The sequence below is a fragment of the Diaporthe amygdali genome (assembly GCF_026229845.1).
Source record: "Diaporthe amygdali strain CAA958 chromosome Unknown NODE_20_length_815715_cov_65_842320, whole genome shotgun sequence".
Classification (NCBI taxonomy): Eukaryota; Fungi; Ascomycota; class Sordariomycetes; order Diaporthales; family Diaporthaceae; genus Diaporthe; species Diaporthe amygdali.
The window spans coordinates 527,241-547,201 of NW_026517040.1; the positions used below are offsets into that span (position 1 = coordinate 527,241).

At 52.3% G+C, this 19,961-nt stretch overlaps 6 protein-coding genes across 6 annotated transcripts; 3 read left to right on the plus strand and 3 right to left on the minus strand.

The window, feature by feature from the left end:
* Nucleotides 1-464: 464 nt before the first annotated feature.
* Nucleotides 465-2,348, plus strand: J7T55_012703 (uncharacterized protein; the record flags this gene model as incomplete). Its single annotated transcript, XM_053145358.1, has 6 exons — nucleotides 465-761; nucleotides 851-1,079; nucleotides 1,554-1,666; nucleotides 1,731-1,939; nucleotides 1,998-2,086; nucleotides 2,311-2,348. 6 exons carry the CDS (start codon nucleotides 465-467, stop codon nucleotides 2,346-2,348), a joined length of 975 nt encoding a protein of 324 aa, XP_052992094.1.
* Nucleotides 2,349-2,681: 333 nt separating this feature from the next.
* On the minus strand, nucleotides 2,682-4,532 carry J7T55_012704 (uncharacterized protein; the record flags this gene model as incomplete). The annotated part of the gene is made up of 2 exons (XM_053145359.1): nucleotides 2,682-3,871; nucleotides 3,929-4,532. The coding sequence occupies 2 exons, from the start codon at nucleotides 4,530-4,532 to the stop codon at nucleotides 2,682-2,684; spliced, it is 1,794 nt and encodes a 597-aa protein (XP_052992095.1).
* Nucleotides 4,533-7,798: 3,266 nt separating this feature from the next.
* On the minus strand, nucleotides 7,799-9,072 carry J7T55_012705 (uncharacterized protein; the record flags this gene model as incomplete). Its single annotated transcript, XM_053145360.1, has 2 exons — nucleotides 7,799-8,701; nucleotides 8,761-9,072. The coding sequence occupies 2 exons, from the start codon at nucleotides 9,070-9,072 to the stop codon at nucleotides 7,799-7,801; spliced, it is 1,215 nt and encodes a 404-aa protein (XP_052992096.1).
* Nucleotides 9,073-9,793: 721 nt separating this feature from the next.
* Nucleotides 9,794-11,583, plus strand: J7T55_012706 (30s ribosomal subunit; the record flags this gene model as incomplete). Its single annotated transcript, XM_053145361.1, has 3 exons — nucleotides 9,794-9,838; nucleotides 9,977-10,546; nucleotides 10,612-11,583. The coding sequence occupies 3 exons, from the start codon at nucleotides 9,794-9,796 to the stop codon at nucleotides 11,581-11,583; spliced, it is 1,587 nt and encodes a 528-aa protein (XP_052992097.1).
* Nucleotides 11,584-13,026: 1,443 nt separating this feature from the next.
* Nucleotides 13,027-15,226, minus strand: J7T55_012707 (septin; the record flags this gene model as incomplete). Its single annotated transcript, XM_053145363.1, has 5 exons — nucleotides 13,027-13,662; nucleotides 13,713-14,179; nucleotides 14,240-14,491; nucleotides 14,599-14,816; nucleotides 15,144-15,226. The coding sequence occupies 5 exons, from the start codon at nucleotides 15,224-15,226 to the stop codon at nucleotides 13,027-13,029; spliced, it is 1,656 nt and encodes a 551-aa protein (XP_052992098.1).
* A 2,188-nt stretch (nucleotides 15,227-17,414) lies between these two features.
* On the plus strand, nucleotides 17,415-19,949 carry J7T55_012708 (uncharacterized protein; the record flags this gene model as incomplete). Its single annotated transcript, XM_053145364.1, has 1 exon — nucleotides 17,415-19,949. One exon carries the CDS (start codon nucleotides 17,415-17,417, stop codon nucleotides 19,947-19,949), a length of 2,535 nt encoding a protein of 844 aa, XP_052992099.1.
* Nucleotides 19,950-19,961: the final 12 nt, after the last annotated feature.

A 19,961-nucleotide genomic window follows, 5' to 3' on the forward strand; every position in this document is an offset into this window, starting at 1 on the left:
TCGGCATGTCATTATCGGGGAGATGGGACGATCGAGTCAAAACATAGGGTTCGTCCTAGCACGAAGAAGCTTTTTCGGCTGGCAATAGAGCGAGAACTCTAAAGCTTCTCCCGGCCTCCCCTGCTTCCCCGCATGCGTCACGCGAAAAGCCCTGTAGATCCGGCGACAGACCCCTGGCACTCGCCCAATGTTCAGCTTCACCTCACCAGCTCTTGAATTTTTGCCTCCAATCATGGCATTTCAGACCTTACTAGGCCACTGATTCAAAGACTAACTTGCGATTCATACTCCACAGATTGGCAAGGATTTCAGGCCTAGGAACGCTGAACAGTTATTTCGGCAGCTTTCATTTGCGTCATACTCCATACGAAGATAGTAGTAAATATATAAAATCAATTCATTTCCAGTACAGATCAATATATGCTTTCTCACGGGACGATCTCATCTTTTCCACAATCGCCAACATGATGTGCACGTCGAGCACTGTCCTTCTGAGCCTCCTCGGCCTCAGCTCCGGAGCACTAGCAGCAAGTGCTATTTTGCCTATGAACCCTCCTCGCAGCCCAGCAAGCTCAGGCAAAACTTGCACGCTCGTTCCAAACGGAAATAACATAGACGATGTCCCTCAGATATTGAACGCTTTTCAAGACTGCAACAACGGCGGAACAGTCGTTTTCCCCGAAAACTCCACTTTCTACATTGCAACAAAATTAAATCCGGTAATCTACGACGTCACGATTGACTGGAAAGGAACATGGCTGGTATGTGGTCAATATTGCTCAAGTTCAGGAGATGACAATTATGGATTCAGGTCGTGGATCGAGCTGTGCTCACACTAACTAACTTGCAGTTTTCGGACGATCTGGACTATTGGCGCTCAAACTCCTACCCAATAGCCTTCCAGAACCACGCCGCTGGTTTCATCATATCTGGAGAGAGGATAAGCATAAATGGCTACGGCACAGGCAAGATCAACGGTAGTGGTAACACGTGGTATACCGCCGAGGCAGGTGATACGCAGCCTGGGAGACCTATGCCCTTTGTTTTCTGGAACGTATCCGATGTTCTTGTTGAGCACTGTAAGTTGAATATAAATCGGGTGCATAGCTCTCAACCAGACTAAGAGTATCACGCAGTTTCCGTGGTTCAGAGCCCACTTTGGTCCATCAATATAATGAACGGGACATCGATGTGGTTCGACGACATTTATGTTAATAACACAGCCCTTGATGCAGCCTTCGTGAGTTTCCCCTTTTGCTTCCAACCTCCTGTTCTTTAACGACAAGGGTTTCCGCCGATCTTACTCCGGGGAGCCGCATCATGGTTATTTTTACACCCGAAACATATTTTTACCTGGAAACGGGTAACGCAACTTTATTCATAGTCGCGGGAGTAGCCTTGAGTGTGGCATATGCAAGATTCAACTCAAACTTTATTGAAAAGTACTAATACGGAAAAACTTTACTTAGGGAGATAATTGGGTGCAAAATAAGTTCAGCCACGGAGTTGGGTTGCATACGAACATGATAGGCTGACTTAAACTTTACATACAGACGGATTCGATACGATGGACGCTTACAACATTAGACTTACAAATTTTGTGTACCAAGGTGGAGACGACGCTATTGCTATCAAGCCCCGGTCGTACAACATTTTTATCCAGAACGTATGTCTCCCGTTAAGCGCTTCAATGGCATTACCTACTGACCTGGCATTGCTCTCCCTCTTAGGTGACCGTGCATGGTGGCAATGGCGTCGCGATCGGAAGCCTTGGCCAGTACCTCGAAAACAGCTCAGTAATGAACGTTGTTGTAAAAGATGCTAGAATTCTTACCAACAACGATGACATGCACAACTCGGCATACATCAAGACCTGGGTTGGTGAGCTGGTTCCGCAAGATTCATATGAGAGCAATTACCTGCCGAGGGGTGGAGGTTGGTAAGTAAACACCAAGTTGAGCCTTTAAGGGAACAATCTTACTGGAACTGACTATTAGGGGTGTCGTACAAAATATTCTCTTCGAGAACTTTCACGTCGAGGGTGCGGCCGCTGGCCCTTCTATCTCCGAAAGCTCTGGCAACAATGGTACGTGGTCATGCTGCACTGGATAAATCGTTCGTTCCAATATCTCCCAGTCTAGAGGTCTGACAACATGTGTGTGAGCAGGCTCTTTTGCAGGGACTTCGAACATGCTAATTTCGAATATCGCCTACGTCAACTTCACAGGCTGGCTTGATTCATCGAACAGCAATCGCACGACATCGGTCTCATGTTCAAACAGACATCCGTGTTACAACATTGACATGCAGAATATTACACTCCAGCCAACACAGAACTCTCCCAGTGAAGGGGCCGTGGGAAGTTGTTCCTACATTGCTACTGGCGGCGTCCATGGGATGGCAGGGGAAGGTTGTTCGTAGTGGATGGCTGTGTCGTAAACCTTCAGGATTATAGACAGGTAAATACATTAAAAGCATCAATGGCCTTCAAAAGGTCGCTGTGCCATCTCGAGGTGCCAAATTCCAGATTCATTAATGTATCGTGTTCTGGCCTGAACTTGGATGAAGCCGCATGGCTTGTGAGGCCCAAACATATTATTTCTCAAGTCATGCACGGATTCTTCGTTTTCTATCCTTTTTAAAATAATTTTCATTGATATCGTAATTGTGCATGGCTTCCATCATCTTGGCCCAGCCGCAAAGGTAGAATTCGCCCTCAATTTCTCTCCATACTTCCACAACAAGATAGGCCCAGGCCATCCAATCGCAACACCGACGAAAGCAAGCATGGTATTTCCCCAGCCATAGTCAAGCTTAGCATAAAGGCTTGGGGCGAATAGCGGAAACCCAAACCCAGCCAGACTCCTCAGAACCGTTGCCGCAGCCACGGCACTTGCAGCGTATCGCGTGTAGGAATCCACCAGAAACCCCTGGATTGCCTGAAAGCCAATGATGACTCCCCCGGACAACAGTACAACCCCGATATCAGGGCCAATCCAATGAACACGATATTGGGCAGTCCAGCCGTAGATTATCAGCCCAACGGGCATCATGATGGCCCCTGGTATCATCATGGGAATACGGAACTCCGGTCGGCCCACGGACACATTATAGTGCTTTTTAAGTCGAGCATAAATGCGGTCCTGGATGGGAGCACAGATCTGAGCTCCAAGAAAGAAGCCAAGCCCGAGGGCTATGTAGTTCAGCCCACCGATTCCAGTGCTCATGCCATATGATGCCCAGAGACCTGGAAAAGTAGACAAGATGAGGTACATCAGGCCGTAAAGATACATCATATAGAGAGCGAGGACCTGGATGATAGGCTGAGTGAACAGCATGCGGAAGGGTCTCACGAAGGCTGTGGCTAAAGTTCTCGAAACAGTCTTGTCCGGGCTATCGAAGTCAGTGTAGAGCTGAGTGTTGCCTGTCTCTTTGATGAGCTTCTCCTTGCGCCAACGCAGCAATACTGGAGCGTAAGTCTCTCGCAGAAAGAAGAGCCCTGAACATTGGATCACGGCATCCGCTATGGTTGTAGCGTAGAAGATCCACCTCCAGGATGTGTTTTCAGATATGAATGCTCCTGCAATAGGACCAATTGCAGGGCCAAGAAGAGGTGCGAGACTATAGATACTCATGGCCTTTCCACGCTGCTCAGCCGTAAACAGATCTGAAAGAACCCCGCCGCCGATTGCTAGGGGCGCAGATCCACCAAATCCAGAAAGGAACCGGAATACTATGAGTTGAACTTTTGTGTGACACAGACCACATCCGAGATTGAAGAAGAGGTAGAAGAGGTTAGCAAGCTGAAGGACGATGACACGGCCAAAAAGCTCGCTCAGTGGCCCGAGAAGGAGAGGGCCAATCGCATATGCTGTGGAGTGTATTAGCTACTGATAAATTTTCCCGTCCTGCATTGCTTAAACCTTACCAAGGACGAAGATCGAGAGTGAGAGTTGCTTCTCAAACTCATTTGTGATATTGAGCTCGTTGGCAATGGAGTTCAAGGCTGGCGCTGTCATGGTCGACGAGACGGGGCTGATTAAGGTGAAAGTTGAGACGACGGACACCGCTGCCCATTTCTGTTTCATTGACCATGTTTTTGGATTCTCTGGATCATCGTTGCTCCAGGTCACGAGGTTCGGGTCTGCTAGGTGTCGCGGGGTGGGCTGCTTCTCAAGTGGTGACGCAGCCTCGACATCGTGTCGGCTTTCAATCCCGTCCCGGACATCGCTGATTGTTCTTGTCACCTCGGGGCGACGCCCAAATTCAAACCTGCTCGATCGTTCAGATATCGATCCGGAGGCGCTTGAAGAATCATCGTCCGTAGAAGGTTTTGGCTTTTCCACCTCGATCTCATCATCATCATGTTTGAGGTACCTGGAATCCGTAACTGATGATTCGTGCTGCAAGTGATCACAATTTTGATGCTCAGAATTCAGGTTTCCAAAGTCCTGTGCCTCTGTCTCATCATTCACAGCTGATTGTGGCGGCGGTGACGAGGAGCCAGTCCCGAATTCGTTGGACTTGCTCATTGCACTTGGGAGTATTGAAGACGGAAATCGGGGTAGGTGCTCCAGGACACCGTTTGCAGCTAGCAAAAAGTGTTGAGATGTATATACCGGAATAAGTGAAGCAAGCGCCAAGAAGTGACCTTGTTGAAGTAATTGGCTTGCCTTCAGTGGCTAGAGAAAGAACATACAAGACCGCAGTTTCCAGACGAAATTCATGCAGCCATCGTAGTTCTTTCGTTACAGTTAAAAAGGAAAGGGGCAGCAAGCGAAGACTGTCGTTTGGCAAAGCCTCAACACGAGCACATCCACGAGCGGTCTCATTGCCGACTCCCGAAATCCACACTTGTCGGTGCCGATTCGCACAAATTCTTTTCACTAACCCCTTATAGGGAACCAACAAAGTGGGTAACGCAAACGCAGATCGCACAACTAGCGCAGACGGAAGATATTGTAACAAATGAGATGCCTGACAGTTCATCCACTTCGTAGTATACCAGGCTGGGACACTCGGCTTCGGTCTTCACCGCGTGCCGAAAGCGCACCGGGCTTGAAAGCAATGACATGAACTGGACTTAATGGCCGGGCTTAAGACACTTACTAGTCGCCGTTGGAGTTAATTAGTGTGTCAAAACTCCGGACAAGAAGTCCTATTGTTCCTGGGTTAGCCATGTGTAACGTAGCGTAGAAAGGCCGTGGAGTGCCAGTCCTTGACATACTTGCCGCCTGGCTGTATGCCTCAGACATGCTTTGGGTTTCATCAGTTGAGTATTTGATGTGGACTCGAAGCTCTTGATCTTCTGTAAATGAGTACGACTACTAAAAAAACAGCAGCTGAGTGTGTGGCATACACATATTTATGGGGAGGCACATTTCGTGTACTTACTCACGGCTTTTACTAGCAATGTCAAAGTGGACATGAACACTCTATTGCGCCCCTCTCCCCTGGGACTTCTTGCAACTGATGATAAAGCTAATTAAGAAGGTTCAATTGTGCTAAAGTGACTCGTCTGCACGTTGTGTTGGTGACTCTAGTGCGGTGAACCCAGTCGAGCTGGACAGAGACAGTTGGACGTTTGAGCTGCCAAAAGCGACTTGTGATTGGAATACTGCTACATGTGAGCGGGCACGGAATTACCCCCAGAGTAGAGCATTTCACTTGTTTTGCTGGGTCAATTGACTCATAATTTTTTAAAAAGAGCTATAACTGGGTATAAAAGCCTAAGGCAACCAAGATACTTCCCTTAATAACTACATTAAACAAATTATTCGACTTAATTCATGATCTTGTGTTATCCGTAGAAACACTACCAACCTGCGCAAATCAGAGACTTCAAGTGATATCCATAACCTGGCGGTTCTTGGAAACATAGATATTATCTCCACTGCGACCTGCTCGTATGCTGTGCCGCTGGTTGAAAGAGCAAATATTTGCTCTTGTGTCAGGCTTTGGCATTCTTGATACAGAATCGAGGAACCCTTGGCCATATCTCAGGGATCATCTTTTCACGGATATCATTCTTGCTTGTGACAACTCGATCATGAATCGTCGAGGCCCAGCTTTGGAGAAAGGAAACAATTCTCGACAGGTTGATTGTGCCTGGCCAGAAAGATTTGGCAGTTTTGATCATCTTATGGCTCATATCCCATAACGTTAAATCATCCTGGAACCCCACAGACAAGCATGAAAGAATGACAGGAACTGCCGATCAGCAAGATGTGCCAGGGACAACTAAGGGAGGTGGTGATGGTTTGGAGAATGACGTCCGAAGTCTTGAACGTATTAATATCACCAGCACAAAGTCTTTAAAGATATTTAAAGCAACGTATGGGGCTTTACGGCAAATGAAAAATGACCGAGAAGCGTTCTGTGGGTTAAGATAGGAACCGCCGGCAGAAAGTTTACGCGCAGAAGTAGCTTGGAGACATCAGTGACGAGATTCATACGTCGCAGTACCCACGTACGGCGATGATGCTAATAAGGATGCGGTTGTAAAGCGAGAAAGTTTCGAACAGCAGCTCAATTGTGCGGTGACGCGAAGACGCTCGTATTCCTGAGTACCATCCATGTACTCCTTACGCATTTTTTCTGACCGTAAATACTGTGTCTAACCTCAGCAGAGTGCCAGGTCGCGAACGAGCCCACGGACAAGCTTCACGCACATCAAGTTCCCCAGAGCTTCGCCGGCCAGAACACTCCCACTTCAAATCATCCGTAATTACATCTTAGACACCCTGATCGTGGCAGCTCTAAGCTAAATAACAACTCTCGCAAAAAAACAACCAGGTGATTCTATGTGGAGATGATACAGCTCGTAGTCTAATCATGACGCGGTAGTGAAAGTTGGCATAAAGCAGAAGCTGACGAACACACTTCGGCCCATCGGGTTGCAGAACCACGAAACCGAGACTCCCGTCAGGCTGCTGGACAAAATTAAGGCGCCTCCACTACGTGCGGGATCTCCAATACCTGTTCAACATGAATCAACAAAAAATCGCAAGGCAAGTCGTCAACTGTAGGGGCTTGAGACGAAAGTGCTTGTTTTGACTCCTCGGCATGTGTCTCGAGGAGAACAAAGCTGCGGCACACGCGCACAGTAAGATACAAATCTAAGTTTTGGTTGCTTGAGGAGAGTGGAAACAAGAGACATACTTGCAATGTTGCACAAAGAACATTGCCTTGGGGACTCATGCCTTGAGGCAGTGCCGGGACTGAAAAAAGGTGTCCAGGGCGTTTCAATCGCACGGCCATTCACCCTACAGCAGCACGTTTTTCGTATGACCGCAGGCACCCACGTGGACCCAGCACGAGAGAAATGGTATCCTATTCCATGAAATTCGTAGTCCGCTTTAACCTACTGGTAGATTTCTCGGAAGTACACAAGAGGACGGGGGCTTGTTGCCAGTTCGCGTCACATGATGGTCACCACTGTTTGTTGCAGGATCTTGGAATCTAGTTGAAATCTTTTTCATTTTAGTAATGCTGCTCGATGTAGCCTACGCCTTTACAGACATGATGCACCCAGGCAAGTCTCTGATGGCTTTCAAGCGGATTTCAAGCCGTCAAATCGCCAACGACCAGGTCTGGATCATGATCATTTGAAGGAACTGGAAATTTCCGTCCTGATGAACAATAACTCAAAGCAACCGTCCATTTAACGCCGATCCCGTCCACCGTTTTGTGTTCGCAGCCCCGAGAGTGCGAATAAAACCGTTCCAAATGCCGAAGATATCGATCCGGGTATCACTCAGGATATGAGCAGCTCTTCCTCTCCAAATTCTAGACTCCTTCAAGCCTCCGCCTTGGTGTCGACCTTCTTGGCTGGGGGCTCCTGAGCGGCGGCGCCATCGTCCTCGCGAGAACGCTTACCATTAGGCGAGCCAGACTTGGTGCCCTCGGCAGAATCCTTGCGGTCTTCACGGGCCTCGTCCCGATCGCGCCTGTTACCGCGGTCGAAGTCACGACCTCCGCGTCCTCGACCACCACGTCCTCGGCCTCCACGCCCGCCCCTACCACCACGGTTGTTGTTCCTGCGGTCGTGGTCCTTGCGTGCCTTCCAGTCATCCTTGTCGCCCCTGAAGTGCTGTCCTCCGCGTCCACGGCCAAGGTCCACTCCCTCCCAGAAGGTTCGGGGAGCTTTGCTCTTGCTGGGCTCAAGTTTGCCCTCATCGATCAGCTCTTTCTTTTCGTCAACGTAGGCCCGCTTAGACATGATCTTCAGATCTTGACCCTCCCACTTGGGCGGGGGGTCAAGGGCCAAGAAAGCTTTTGCGTCCTCCTCCGTATCAAATTCAGCAAAGACGGAACCCTTGAAAAGGTGATCATCAGTTCGGCGGAGTCGAATGGCGTTGACTGGGCCGAATTTGGCAAAGAAGGCCTCGATGTCGAATTGGGTCGATGGTTTCTCGTCGCCAAAGCCCTTGACATAGACTGAAACTGGGAACTTGTCGCCAGGCTTGGAAGATTTGTAGGGAACTTTGCGAGCGACCGTCTCGCTGCCCTCATCACCTGAGATGACCAAGAATTGACTGTCACGCAGAGCCTTAACGACAGCCTCATAGGGTTGGAAGCGATGCATGCGGCCGAATGAGCAGATCTTCTTGAGAGGGACAGGGTTGTTGTCGAATCCTCCAGTCAGATTCCACATGAACTTGTCCTGGGGCAGGTTGTTGTCTCCAAAGTAGAACTCGACCTGAGCATTTATTAGCAAGGGCTGTCTGCGGCCTCAATATCTTGGAACAGTGTTTATACCTGGACACGGATCAAGTGGGGGTCATCCGTAACGGTCAGAATAGAAGGATCGTATTTGCGATTGTTGCTGTCGCGGTGGTGGTCGTGCGCCCGGGTATTGAGAGTCGCGACGTCCTTGTCCTCCTTGACATCGTTACTCTTCACGGCAGTATCTCCATTTTTCTCGGTCGCCACAGCCTCCTCGGTCTGCTCAGTATTGACGGGCTCGTCCTTGGTGATCTCGGCAGTGGAAGGGGCCGCGGTGGTCGACTCAACGGCAGGCGCAGACACCTCAGGCTCGGTTGCCTCGACTTTGGTAGTTGGGTCGGCCATATCTTCGGCAGTGAGCTTTTGAATAGAATATGGAGGAGATGAACAGGAGCGCGCAGAGCTGGAGAAATTGAACAGAGGGTGTGGAAGTAGGTGGGCAGCGCAAGGAGAGTGTGACTCTCCGCCGAGGTGAGTCTTGCGGCGGCGGGGTACAAGGTACAATGGTCGACCTGGAAAAGGAAGATGACCTAGCGACAAGAGACCTGGGACTGCACAATATTCCCTGGGTAGATGTCGAGTTAGGGTGATGGTGATTGGCCTCAGAACAGCAGAAGGAGTCAGACTGCTCTGGTGGATGGAGAGGAATGATGGGGAAAATAAAAAGAAGGCGAGTTCGAGGCGAACTGCTGAACTTTTTCTGGGCCGATAAGAGCTGTGATAAAAAAGCCAGTAGACCAGAGCCGCCAAGGTGCAGGTACCTGGGTACCCCACAGCTAGCCCGCCCACACGGGCGGCTGCCCTGCAGCCATTCAGTGTCCCATTGTGGAGCTCCAAGCTTGTCGCCCCAACGGGTTAGTGTGACGAGCCAGAGCAGCCGACTGTCCTAAAATTTTGGAGAGTCGCGACGACGGCATAGAGAGACCACACAGCAGAGTTCGAGCCCCATTCATTCATTGACCATTGTCGCAGCCCGACATCGTCACGGACCCGGCCAACTCGACTCGTCCAATTGCCTTGTATCCCGAGTCTAGTCTGGCCTGCTCGACTCCCTCCACAGATCAGAATGAAGTTGAGAAGGACATTAAAGTTCCACAGTTTGAGACGGGGGGTAAGCACTTCCATCAGTCTCCATCCTATATCGTCTCATTTCGCGATACTATCCCACCCCTCTCGAAGACGTACCTTGTGATGGCCATGTCTTTCCGTCCACTCCAGCCCGGCTGACCAATGGCATTCTATTGAGTAGAAAGTCCGCCAAACATGGAACAAGTACAACCTCTACAACCTGTCCAAGGTTGAACGAACAATACCAAACTACATCCAGAGGACCTTTTTCCAGCAGAAATGGAACGCAAAGGCCCTGACGCGTGCCTACCACGGCGAGCATATCAAGGAGCGCAAGTGGGAGCGCATGTTCAACCGCCGCATGCTCTCCGTCGTCAACATGGACCCCGTCTACATGGCCCACAACGACGGCTCCGAGCAGGCCGCAGGTAGGGGTTCCGGAAAGGACAAGCCCAGTTTCGAGGACGTCACGCCCTGGCATGAGCGCGGCCAGGTCATCAACAAGAGAGCCAAGGCCGGCTTCCCTGCGAAGCCCGACCTGGACCTGGTTGAGCTCGAACAAAGTCGGGACATCTCCCGGAAGGAGACAAACCTGCAACAGTTCAAGGGCCAGACCCCGTACATGAATATGGCCTACGCTCCGCTGGAGAGGAGGATCGACGTGGCAATTTTCAGAGCTTTATTTGCTAGCAGTACGCGACAAGCGAGGCAGTTTGTCGTTCATGGTGCGGTCAAAGTCAACGGCCAAGTGGTATGTGCTCAACAGGTCTCTTTTCCCTTTCGTTAGACGCGGCCGCCTAACCACAAGCTGTGTAGATGACACATCCAAGCTACCTCCTTAACCCCGGTGACATGTTCCAAATCAACCCCGAATTCGTACTTCTCGCGACTGGCAAGAAGAAGCCACCGCCACCACCCAAGGTTCCCAAGAAAAGCCGCAAGGCTGCCGCATCTTCAGAAGAGGCGGCAGGTGAAGAAGAAGCTGAAGGTGAAGAGGCTGCCGCCGAGGGCGAGGGCGAAGGCGAAGTCGACGAAGTAGCCCCCGAGGATAGGACACCAGACCTCGATGCACTCGAGGCAAGACTCGCAAAGAATGAAGCATATAAAGAAGGCGCAACCCCTACCGAGGCTCAGCCAAACGCACCAGGCAATATCCCCCGCGTGTTGAGGTTCCTGTCGAAGCAGGCCAAGGAAATCCTCGAGCAGCAGAAGGGCGACTTGCAGGTCAAGAAGAAGCGCAAATTCCGTAACTTCATCAAGATGTCCCGCGCGGCGCTCTCAAAGGCAGGCCGTGACGGGGGCGAGGCAGAGGTCGCATCCGACAAGACGGTCATGGAAGAGATCAATGCCATGCTTCGAGACCTGTCCGTCGCCGACCCCACAATCGCCCAGAAAGCGGAGCAGTCGGGGGCGTTCACCCCCGACGAGGTCGCCAAGGCCACGGAAGGGCCACAGAAGGAGGAGCAGGAGGACAAGAAGAAGCCCGCGGCGAAGGCGCGTGCAGACTACGTCATGTCGCGTGAGGAGGTCTCGCGGATGAACAGGCTGGTCAAGGAGTGGGAGGACAACCCCGAGGACCTGTCCAAGCCGTACCTCACGCCCTGGGAGCCGCGGCGCTTCATGGGCGCCTTCGCCTTCATCCCGCGCTACCTCGAGGTCAACCAGAACATTTGCGCGGCCGTGTACCTGCGGCACCCGGTGGCTCGGCAGAAGTACGCCGAGGTGCCGACGCCGTTCCCGCCGCACGTCATGCAGCTGGCCTTCAACTGGTACCTGAGGAGGAGATAAAGAAAGCGGGCTTTGTACAGGCTGAGGGTAGTTGAGAGGCGAGCATGACAGCGGTGGATTGTTTGGGTGACCTGCCTTGTATATAACATGTCCAAATCGGGTATTTATGTGCCGGACGGCTAGACATAGATGAGATGTACAACAGAGGCAATTGTAACACCACTTCATGAACTCGCCTGTTACATCCGGATGCTACCGTTCTCCTCGCCAAACTCCATACGTGATATAAGACAAAAGCCTTGTACGAAGCCTCCGCAACTACGTGAGTACCCCCGCATCAGACATCAGGGCAAATTGTCACTTTGAACTGTTCAATGGCGTCGCTAGTCTTTTGCAATCCAAAGTAGCAGTATTGGTCACAGGCTATTTGACGACGATCTGAGGCACACTGGGGATCCTGTTTCGTGTCTGCTCCGCACTAAAAGAACGTTGCACATGCCATGAGGAAACGCAAAAAGCTGTGATGGAAATCCATCATTTTCTGATCAGAACCACTAAACTAGAGAAGAGCTGCAGGGCGACGACAAGGAAAATACAGTAGTACTCGACACTCAAAGCGGGCCGGGGAAAAATAAAACGAGGAAAGACGTGCTTGGGAGAATCAGGGGCATGAGGGGGTATGTTAGTAGAGTAAAGCCGTCAAATGCGATCCCAGATTCCAAACAAAAACCGGTCTTTGAGATACAGGATGCATCCACAAGACATCTACGCCCACGGCTCAACCGTCCACCCATCCGGCCTCATCCTCCATGATTAGGTATCACAACCGCTGCTCTCCGTCACACGTCGTCGCGCATCCCACAACCGGCCGTCAGAACTTCTGAGGGGTCATAAAGACGCCTCGCCGAGAAGAAAGAAGGAAGTTCCCCGAAGTGTTGGTCGTGGGTCACCAGCGAAAGTGGACTGGTCCCCTATGGCAAGGAGGGGTCTCAGCGTCCGTCATAAATTATAGAAAGTCGTATTTCGAAATGTCGAGCCGACACGTGGGTGGTTGCGAAGAAGAAAAAGCCAGCGCTGTGTGTACGCTTGCACCAGGAAGCCGTGCATTACCAAAACCAGCTCCTGGTCCGATGGGGTGTAGAAATGTACTCTAGGCTGTTTTGGAAATCGCAGAGGCCTATGCTCAAGGACCTTCAAGCCAAAGTGTATATCGCAGAAGGTCTAGGAACCCCGAGCAGAGTTGAAGAGAGTCGGTCAGATGCGACACGCCGTCTTTCTCCAAAGTAGGTAATCCTGGTCTCCGGCCGAGGTGCCATTTTGCCACGCTCCAAGGGACCATTTCGATTAGCTGAACCATGGAGGACTTTTCGAGGATTAGGTAGGACGTGATTAAAATGGTGACAGTGAAGACGAAATTGGAAACAAGCGGCAGGCTGGTAGTGCATGGGCATAAGGCGTATGCAGGCGTGGATCGTAGAAGAAAGGCGCTCAGTGAGTCGAGGCTTATCGAAGGGAGAATCCCTTCCTCTTGCCTTCTTTTTCGATCGGCCGGCCGCTCTCGACTCTCGACTTCTTCTCCTCGAGCTCCAGTCGTTGACGCTCCAGTTGCTCCTTCATTTCTCGGTGCCTGGCGTACAGCTCCTCTTCGCTTTGCTTCAGCTTTGACTCCTTCTCGGCAACCTTTTGTTGGAAGACCATCTTCATCTCGGCTTCCATCTTGGCGAGCTTCTGCTCGTGGAGGGAACGCTCCTCCTCCTGCTTGACGGCGGGGTTGACCTCCTTGAAGACGCTTGGGTCTTGTGACACACCCATCTGGATGAGCTTGTCCGTTCGGTAGTTCTCGTAGAGAAGATTGTTGGTGTGCTCCTTGAGCTCTTCCATGTGTGTTCGGATGAGCATCTGTCGGAGCTTGACGAAGTCGCAGTGCTCCTCATTGTCGACCTCGATGACACCCCATGGATACTGGCGACCGCGCACCTTGCGCCCGTCGGCGTTTGTGATCTCACCGGTGGCACCAACGACAGCGAAAGGAACCTTGGACATTATCTCGTTGTTCTCGGCAATGGTCTCCTCGTCATCGAGCTCGTAACGAGGGCCTTCGAAGATCTGCACGTTGTGGTGCTTGATGTCTGCCAGGACCTGTCGAGATGTTAGAAACTGTGCCAAGGAATCAATGCTAGAAAACTTACCCTCGCCTTGAAAGCGGTAATCTCCTCGTCTGTCAGGGTATCAGACTTGGCGATGACGGGAATAAGGTTGACCTTGGTGTGGAGACGCTTCATGACCTCGATGTCGAGAGGCTTCAGCGAGTGGCCAGTGGGCTGGATGAAGAAGACACATGCATGAATGCGGTTGTCCACGATGTTCATCCGGTTGACCTTGTTCTCGGCATCGAGGTAAGCATCGAAACGCTGCTCGATGTTATCCGTGATTGGCCGCCAGGACTCGTCATTGTTGACGAAGTCACCGAAGCCAGGGGTATCAACAACAGTCAGGCGCAGGCGAACACCCGCTTCCTCAATATCTGCGCTAATGGACTGGATGGTGACAGTCTTGGGGAGGATGTCGAGACTGGGTCCCTTGCGCTCCTTGGGCGGGTACAGGGAAGTGTTGAAGAGAGTGTTGACAAGAGTTGACTTTCCGAGACCAGACTCGCCTGAAGTCGAGTGTCAGAGGTGATCGACCAGAAGCATGTTGGGGTTATATGGGTACTCACCAACAACCATAACGTTGAAGTTGAAGCCCTTGCGAACACTCTTGCGGTGCCATTGGTTGGGAAGATTGGCAAAGCCAACGTAGCCCGTCAGCTTCCTGCGCACAATGTTCTTGTTCTCAATCACGCCAGATGAGACTGTAGGCTTGAGGTTAGGATTCTGCTCATATTCTGCTGCACCCAAATCCGCAATGGGAGAGGAGGGCTTGCCGATGGGAAGCTCGGGAGGGGTGGTGACTGGGGCGCCGTTGGAAGCTACACAAAAGATGTGTCAGTAAATCGTCCCGTCGTAATCGCCATGATTGGAGTCTCGAGAGGAAGCAATTGTTGGGAGCCAGTGCAGCAGAATCAAGGAGCCTGACACTCAGACAGCGGCAAGATCTCTCGATGGAGCTCGTCCAAGCACATGGCTCTCAATGGGGCGATCTTCGGGGGAGTCTCGACATCTAACATGCTCCGATAGTTGGGAGCTGGCCGTTCGTTTTCGCGATGCGCAAGGCTACTGGATCTGGTGGCAATAACCGGTGGCGGAGACGCTGGTGTCCGCTTGGTGCTTGTGATGAAGTTGTCCAGTTGGACACTGCGCGAGCGTGTCTTGTTCGGATGAATCAGGTCGAAAGGCATGGTGCATTGGCAATGCAGTTGCTGGCTGCCTCGTCTCTCTCCCAGGTTCCGATCGACCACCACAATGGCATTTCAGGGACAATCTCAATTGATGTCGCACGAGAAACTGCCGATGATGGAGGTTGAGTGGGCGGTCGAGAAGCTCGCAGTGGCCGGAAGCTTGACGCGCCGTGAACGAGGTGGTCGAGGCGAGGGTTGGTCGTCGTGCCGAGTCCAGGATTGATTCTTGCTTGGCTCCCCAAATTGCTATTACCCTTCGAGGCAGGAAGTTGTTTGCGCTTACCCATTGTGAATGAAGAATTGGCTGAGGTCGAAAAAGGAGGGAAGGAACGAGTGACTATGGCCGGGGAGGAAAAGTGTTAGCATTCCCGTCGTCAGGAGTAGGGAGCTGGAGACCCAATGACCCGGGCCGCCAAGATTCACCGATGAACTCGGAAAGTATATCAATTATTCAGTGCTATGGGGGTACGCAGAAGAGAGAATCGTATCGAGCAAGATGCAAGACGATGCGCCCAAGTCTGGGTACAGGTGGTGACGAGCGCAGGAGCAGGAGCAGAGAGGCTGCCTTCTACGACGCATGCATTGACGAGGGAGGCAGGGAGGGAAGACGGGGAAAGCGACATACCAGGAAGGGACACACAGCTCTGGTCGAGTCGGGTCGAGGCTAGAGGTGCGCGGAGGGGAAAGGGCCTTCGTGAAGGTGGGAGAGAGCGATGGCCGTTGGCGTCAAAAGAATACTACGAAATAGGACGAGATGAGAAGATGAAGGAGAATTGTCGTGTCGTGAAAGTCTGCACGGCACGGAGAATGGGCAGATTTGGGAGAAGGTTGAGGTGATTGCAAAGGGGCTGTAGGAAATTTGGGCAAAAGGGTACTTTCCCACCGGGTGACAGTTGGCCCGTGCAGGGAGCTGTAGAAAAGGGGGCTCGTGCTTGCTTGCTGCGTGCAGATGTGCAAGTGCAGGTGATGGTGCGGGTCTGGGTCTGGGTGCGGGTGGCAGAGTACCTTGGGTAGGTAGAGAGCAATACAGCGGCAGCCCAGGGCCATACGACAGACAGGAATCAGCAGTCCCGTAACAGAGGGAAACGAGGGCCCAGCTCTCTCGCCCGCTGATGGGCAATCTGTCCCAAGGTGGAGTTAGGACGGGGCCCCCCAGAGGGTCAACCGTTCGTTAGGTCGGTTCACTCGTTAGCACTAGGGGAGGGGGCAGGGGTTGTCCCACGCCCAGGGTGACGGGCAGGGGGTCCAATCTAAGATGGTGCTCTCAATTGGCTCCACGCCTCTGATTAGGATGCCGTTTCGTGCACGCAGATCCACATCAGGCCGTCTACGTTGAAGCATTTCATCTCCAAGCCGTTTGTCTCTTGCATTGCCTTGAACTCTGTCTGCCGTCGGCGCTGTTGATCCCTCCAGCCCTCCAGCCCTCCAGGAAGGAATCCGTCCGCCGCAGCAGTCGGTGGAGGAGCACGTGGATTCGTCTGTTCTCAATCGCAAAACACCAAACATTGTGTGATCCTCGCGGCGATCCTCGCGGCGCACAAACTCAACCCATCTCTGTAATGTCACGGCAAAGCTTCTGCACGCAAAGATCAGATGGCTTGCTACTCGCAGCAAAAAACAGCAGCAGTGAATGTCATCTCCTTGATTGTTGTCCCTGTTGTCGAACACGTCACCGACTTTGAGCACCGCCCACTCACGTAGGCTTGTGAAACCATTGCTTGGGGCCATACAGCCTCTCCACGTTGCCTCGCAAACACCGATCCGGAGTATCACTGGTTACAGATCCCATCTGAACTTGTGGATCTCAGTACGCAGCACGCGCAGATGCCCAGGCACTCTTGGGGCAAATTTGTCCCAACGTGCTTGATGTACAAAGTACAGGTTTGTGGGAACCGTCCATGGCTGCTGCATATATATCGGATATCAATTTATTTGAATTTGCGGGAACAACGAAATCTTAAAGTCGGCGGGTTGGCTTAGCTTCGTGTAGTACTGCCCTGTCGCGGCGATGCTGAGGGAATGGTCTCATCACTCACTCATTCACTACCTGGGTACACGAGTACCGGGGTACGTAATAAAAGAAACTTACGATGACGAACACATTCCAGAGAAATACAATTCCATGCTTCATTGGTAATGTGTTCGCGGTAGACAATGTAGTCCACTGTAGGCTACTATCTTCGAGCGTCGAAAAATTTACCACACCTAAAGCTTGGTATGGCGGCACCAGCTTGAAGCGGGAGGAATCTTCTAGGCGTTAGTGCTCCACGAACCTGTTTCCCGCCACCGGGGAAGACATGATATCACTCTCACCTCACCTTCGCGATGGCCTTGCACATCTGCAAATAGTGCGGATCAGCAGCATCAATTCATAGACTCCAAGCTATGCTTTTTGAGATCGGCCCATTGATGCGCAAATTTTCTCGACATTGAGTCTGATCCGTCATTCCTGACTGACATGATTGTTCACGCGTGGCTTATGGGAACACTCACCTGGCCGACCATCTAATTCCTTCGATTGGGCGAGGTATTTTGGCCTCACACCCGCAACGCAATGAGGTTCCCTCGACAAGCAATACACAGGGCTTCATTGCAGACCAGTCGCACTTGTCAATCGATCCATCGCCGTCCGACCCGGCTGCACCAATGGACTTCCAAAAGGGCGACTGTCACGCGTCAACAAGCCAGCCCTCATGGACATCAACAACTCCGACATGGCTTCTTCTCATCCGGCACCAAGCAACGTAAACCGAAGCGCACCTTACCCGCCATCATCTCTATCACCGCCGTACTGATCTGGTCCCTTTATCCGTCAGATGCCTTTCAAGAACTCCAACCAACGGCAAGCCAGGTCAGCCCGGCCACACACGACGAAGCTTCCACCGCTAAGGAGGACACCACCAAGGAGGACCAGCCAAAGGACAACGGCCATAACAACCAGGCGGCTCAAAGCGAGGAATCTGGAGCTTGGTATGATTTCACCACAGCTTTCCAAAATTTCAGTGTCATCACAGACCAGGAATGGCGCGCGGTCTCGGACAAGGTGATCGACTTCCTTCTACCCGAATGGTCGAAGTTCATCCCGGGGTATATCAGGAAACTTCAGGGAGAATTGTCCATGGCCCCTGGATCTTTGGCCGATGAGATTTGGAAGGAAGCTCACGATCCCGAGATCAACCCTGAGATACGGTATTCCGCCAAGGTGCGCGTGTCAAACGATTTGTGCGACGAGGAGAAAGAGTTTCTGGCTCGGAGGAAGAGAATTGTCACGGTGGCCCTGGCGAAGTATTTGGAACTGGACGAGGGGGAGGTACACGAGGATGATGTGCCTACGATCGCAATGTGCGGCTCCGGCGGCGGCTTGCGGGCTTTGGTTGCAGGCACTGGGAGCATGATCGCAACGGCAGAGGACGGCCTTTTCGATTGTGTTACGTACACCTCTGGCGTGAGTGGTTCATGCTGGCTGCAGGCCTTGTTCCATTCGACTTTTTCACAGGGCAGTCTGAGCCGCGTCTTGGACCATCTCAAGGCAAGAATCGGTGTCCATATTGCGTACCCGCCGGTGGCATTCTCATCGCTGGCATCAGCGCCCACGAACAGATACCTACTGAGCGGTCTCGTAGAGAAGCTTAGGGGAGACCCCAACGCAGACTTCGGTCTTGTTGACATATACGGCACACTTTTGGCAGCGAGACTCCTCGTTCCCAAGGGCGAGTTGGGCGTGGACGCTAGGGATTTCAAGTTGTCGAACCAGAGGCAGAACATCAAATATGGGCAAAATCCATTTCCCATATATACGGCAGTCCGACACGAGATTCCGAATATTACCAGCGCGGCCGATGGGACCGGCCACCCAACCGAACAAGAGAAAGAAGAGGCTGCTAAGGAAGCCTGGTTTCAATGGTTTGAGATCACGCCTTACGAGACTTTCTGTGAAGAATTCTCCGCAGGAATTCCAACCTGGGCCATTGGGCGGAAGTTCAAAGGCGGCCGAGACGTCCCTCCCGAAGAGGGCTTCCATCTACCCGAAGCTCGTATGCCACTCCTAATGGGTATCTTCGGGAGCGCCTTCTGTGCCACTCTCAGCCACTACTACCGCGAGGTCCGTCCCCTAGTTCGGAGCTTGACGGGCTTCTCAACGATCGACGAGATGATCTCCGGGCACAACGAAGACCTGAGCAAAGTCCACCCCTTTGACCCGGCCATGCTGCCAAATTTTACATATGGAATGGAAGGCCAACTCCCGCGCACAACACCCACAAGTATCTATAAAAATGAGTACTTGCAGCTAATGGACGCCGGGATGTCGAACAACCTACCAATATACCCACTTCTGCGACCGGGCCGTGATGTTGACATCCTCATCGCATTTGACGCCTCCGCGGATGTCAAGACGGACAATTGGCTCTCCGTAGCGGATGGGTACGCACGGCAGCGCGGGATCAAGGGATGGCCCATCGGAGTAGGCTGGCCGAAGCCAGGTGAGCCAAACACGAAGGTCGCGAAAGAATTGCGGGATGCCGAAGCCGCCTCGACTGCAGAAGCAGAGGCCAAGCTCAACGAGGCCAAGGCCGATCAAGCTGCACGCCGCCGCAAAGCTGGTTTCGGGCCGGAGGAAGCAGAGGGCACGCACAAGTTCGAGAAGGGGGAGGCCGAGTCCGGGGAGCTGGGTTACTGCACCGTGTGGGTTGGCACCACTCAGGAACGCTCCTCCGAGCCGCCGCCACCTTCGAAGGCGCTTGACGACACCACGGCTTGGCACCTCCAGGAGCCCGACGCCGGCATCGCGGTGGTCTACCTGCCCTTCCTCAAGAACGACAAAGTCGAGGGTGTGGACCCTGGAACGAGCGATTACATGAGCACCTGGAATTTTGTGTATACGCCGGAGCAGATCGACAAGGTGGTGGAGCTGGCTAGGGCGAACTATGACGAGGGCAGAGAGAAGATACGCAAGACGGTCAAGGCGGTCTACGAGAGGAGGAAGAGGATGAGGCTCGAGAGGGAGGGCAAGGAGAAGTCAGAGAGAAGGAGGCGTAGGGTTCAGCTTGGTGTTGATGGCAAGTTGGGAGAGGGTGATCATTTCAGCTGAATTGGCTGGAAT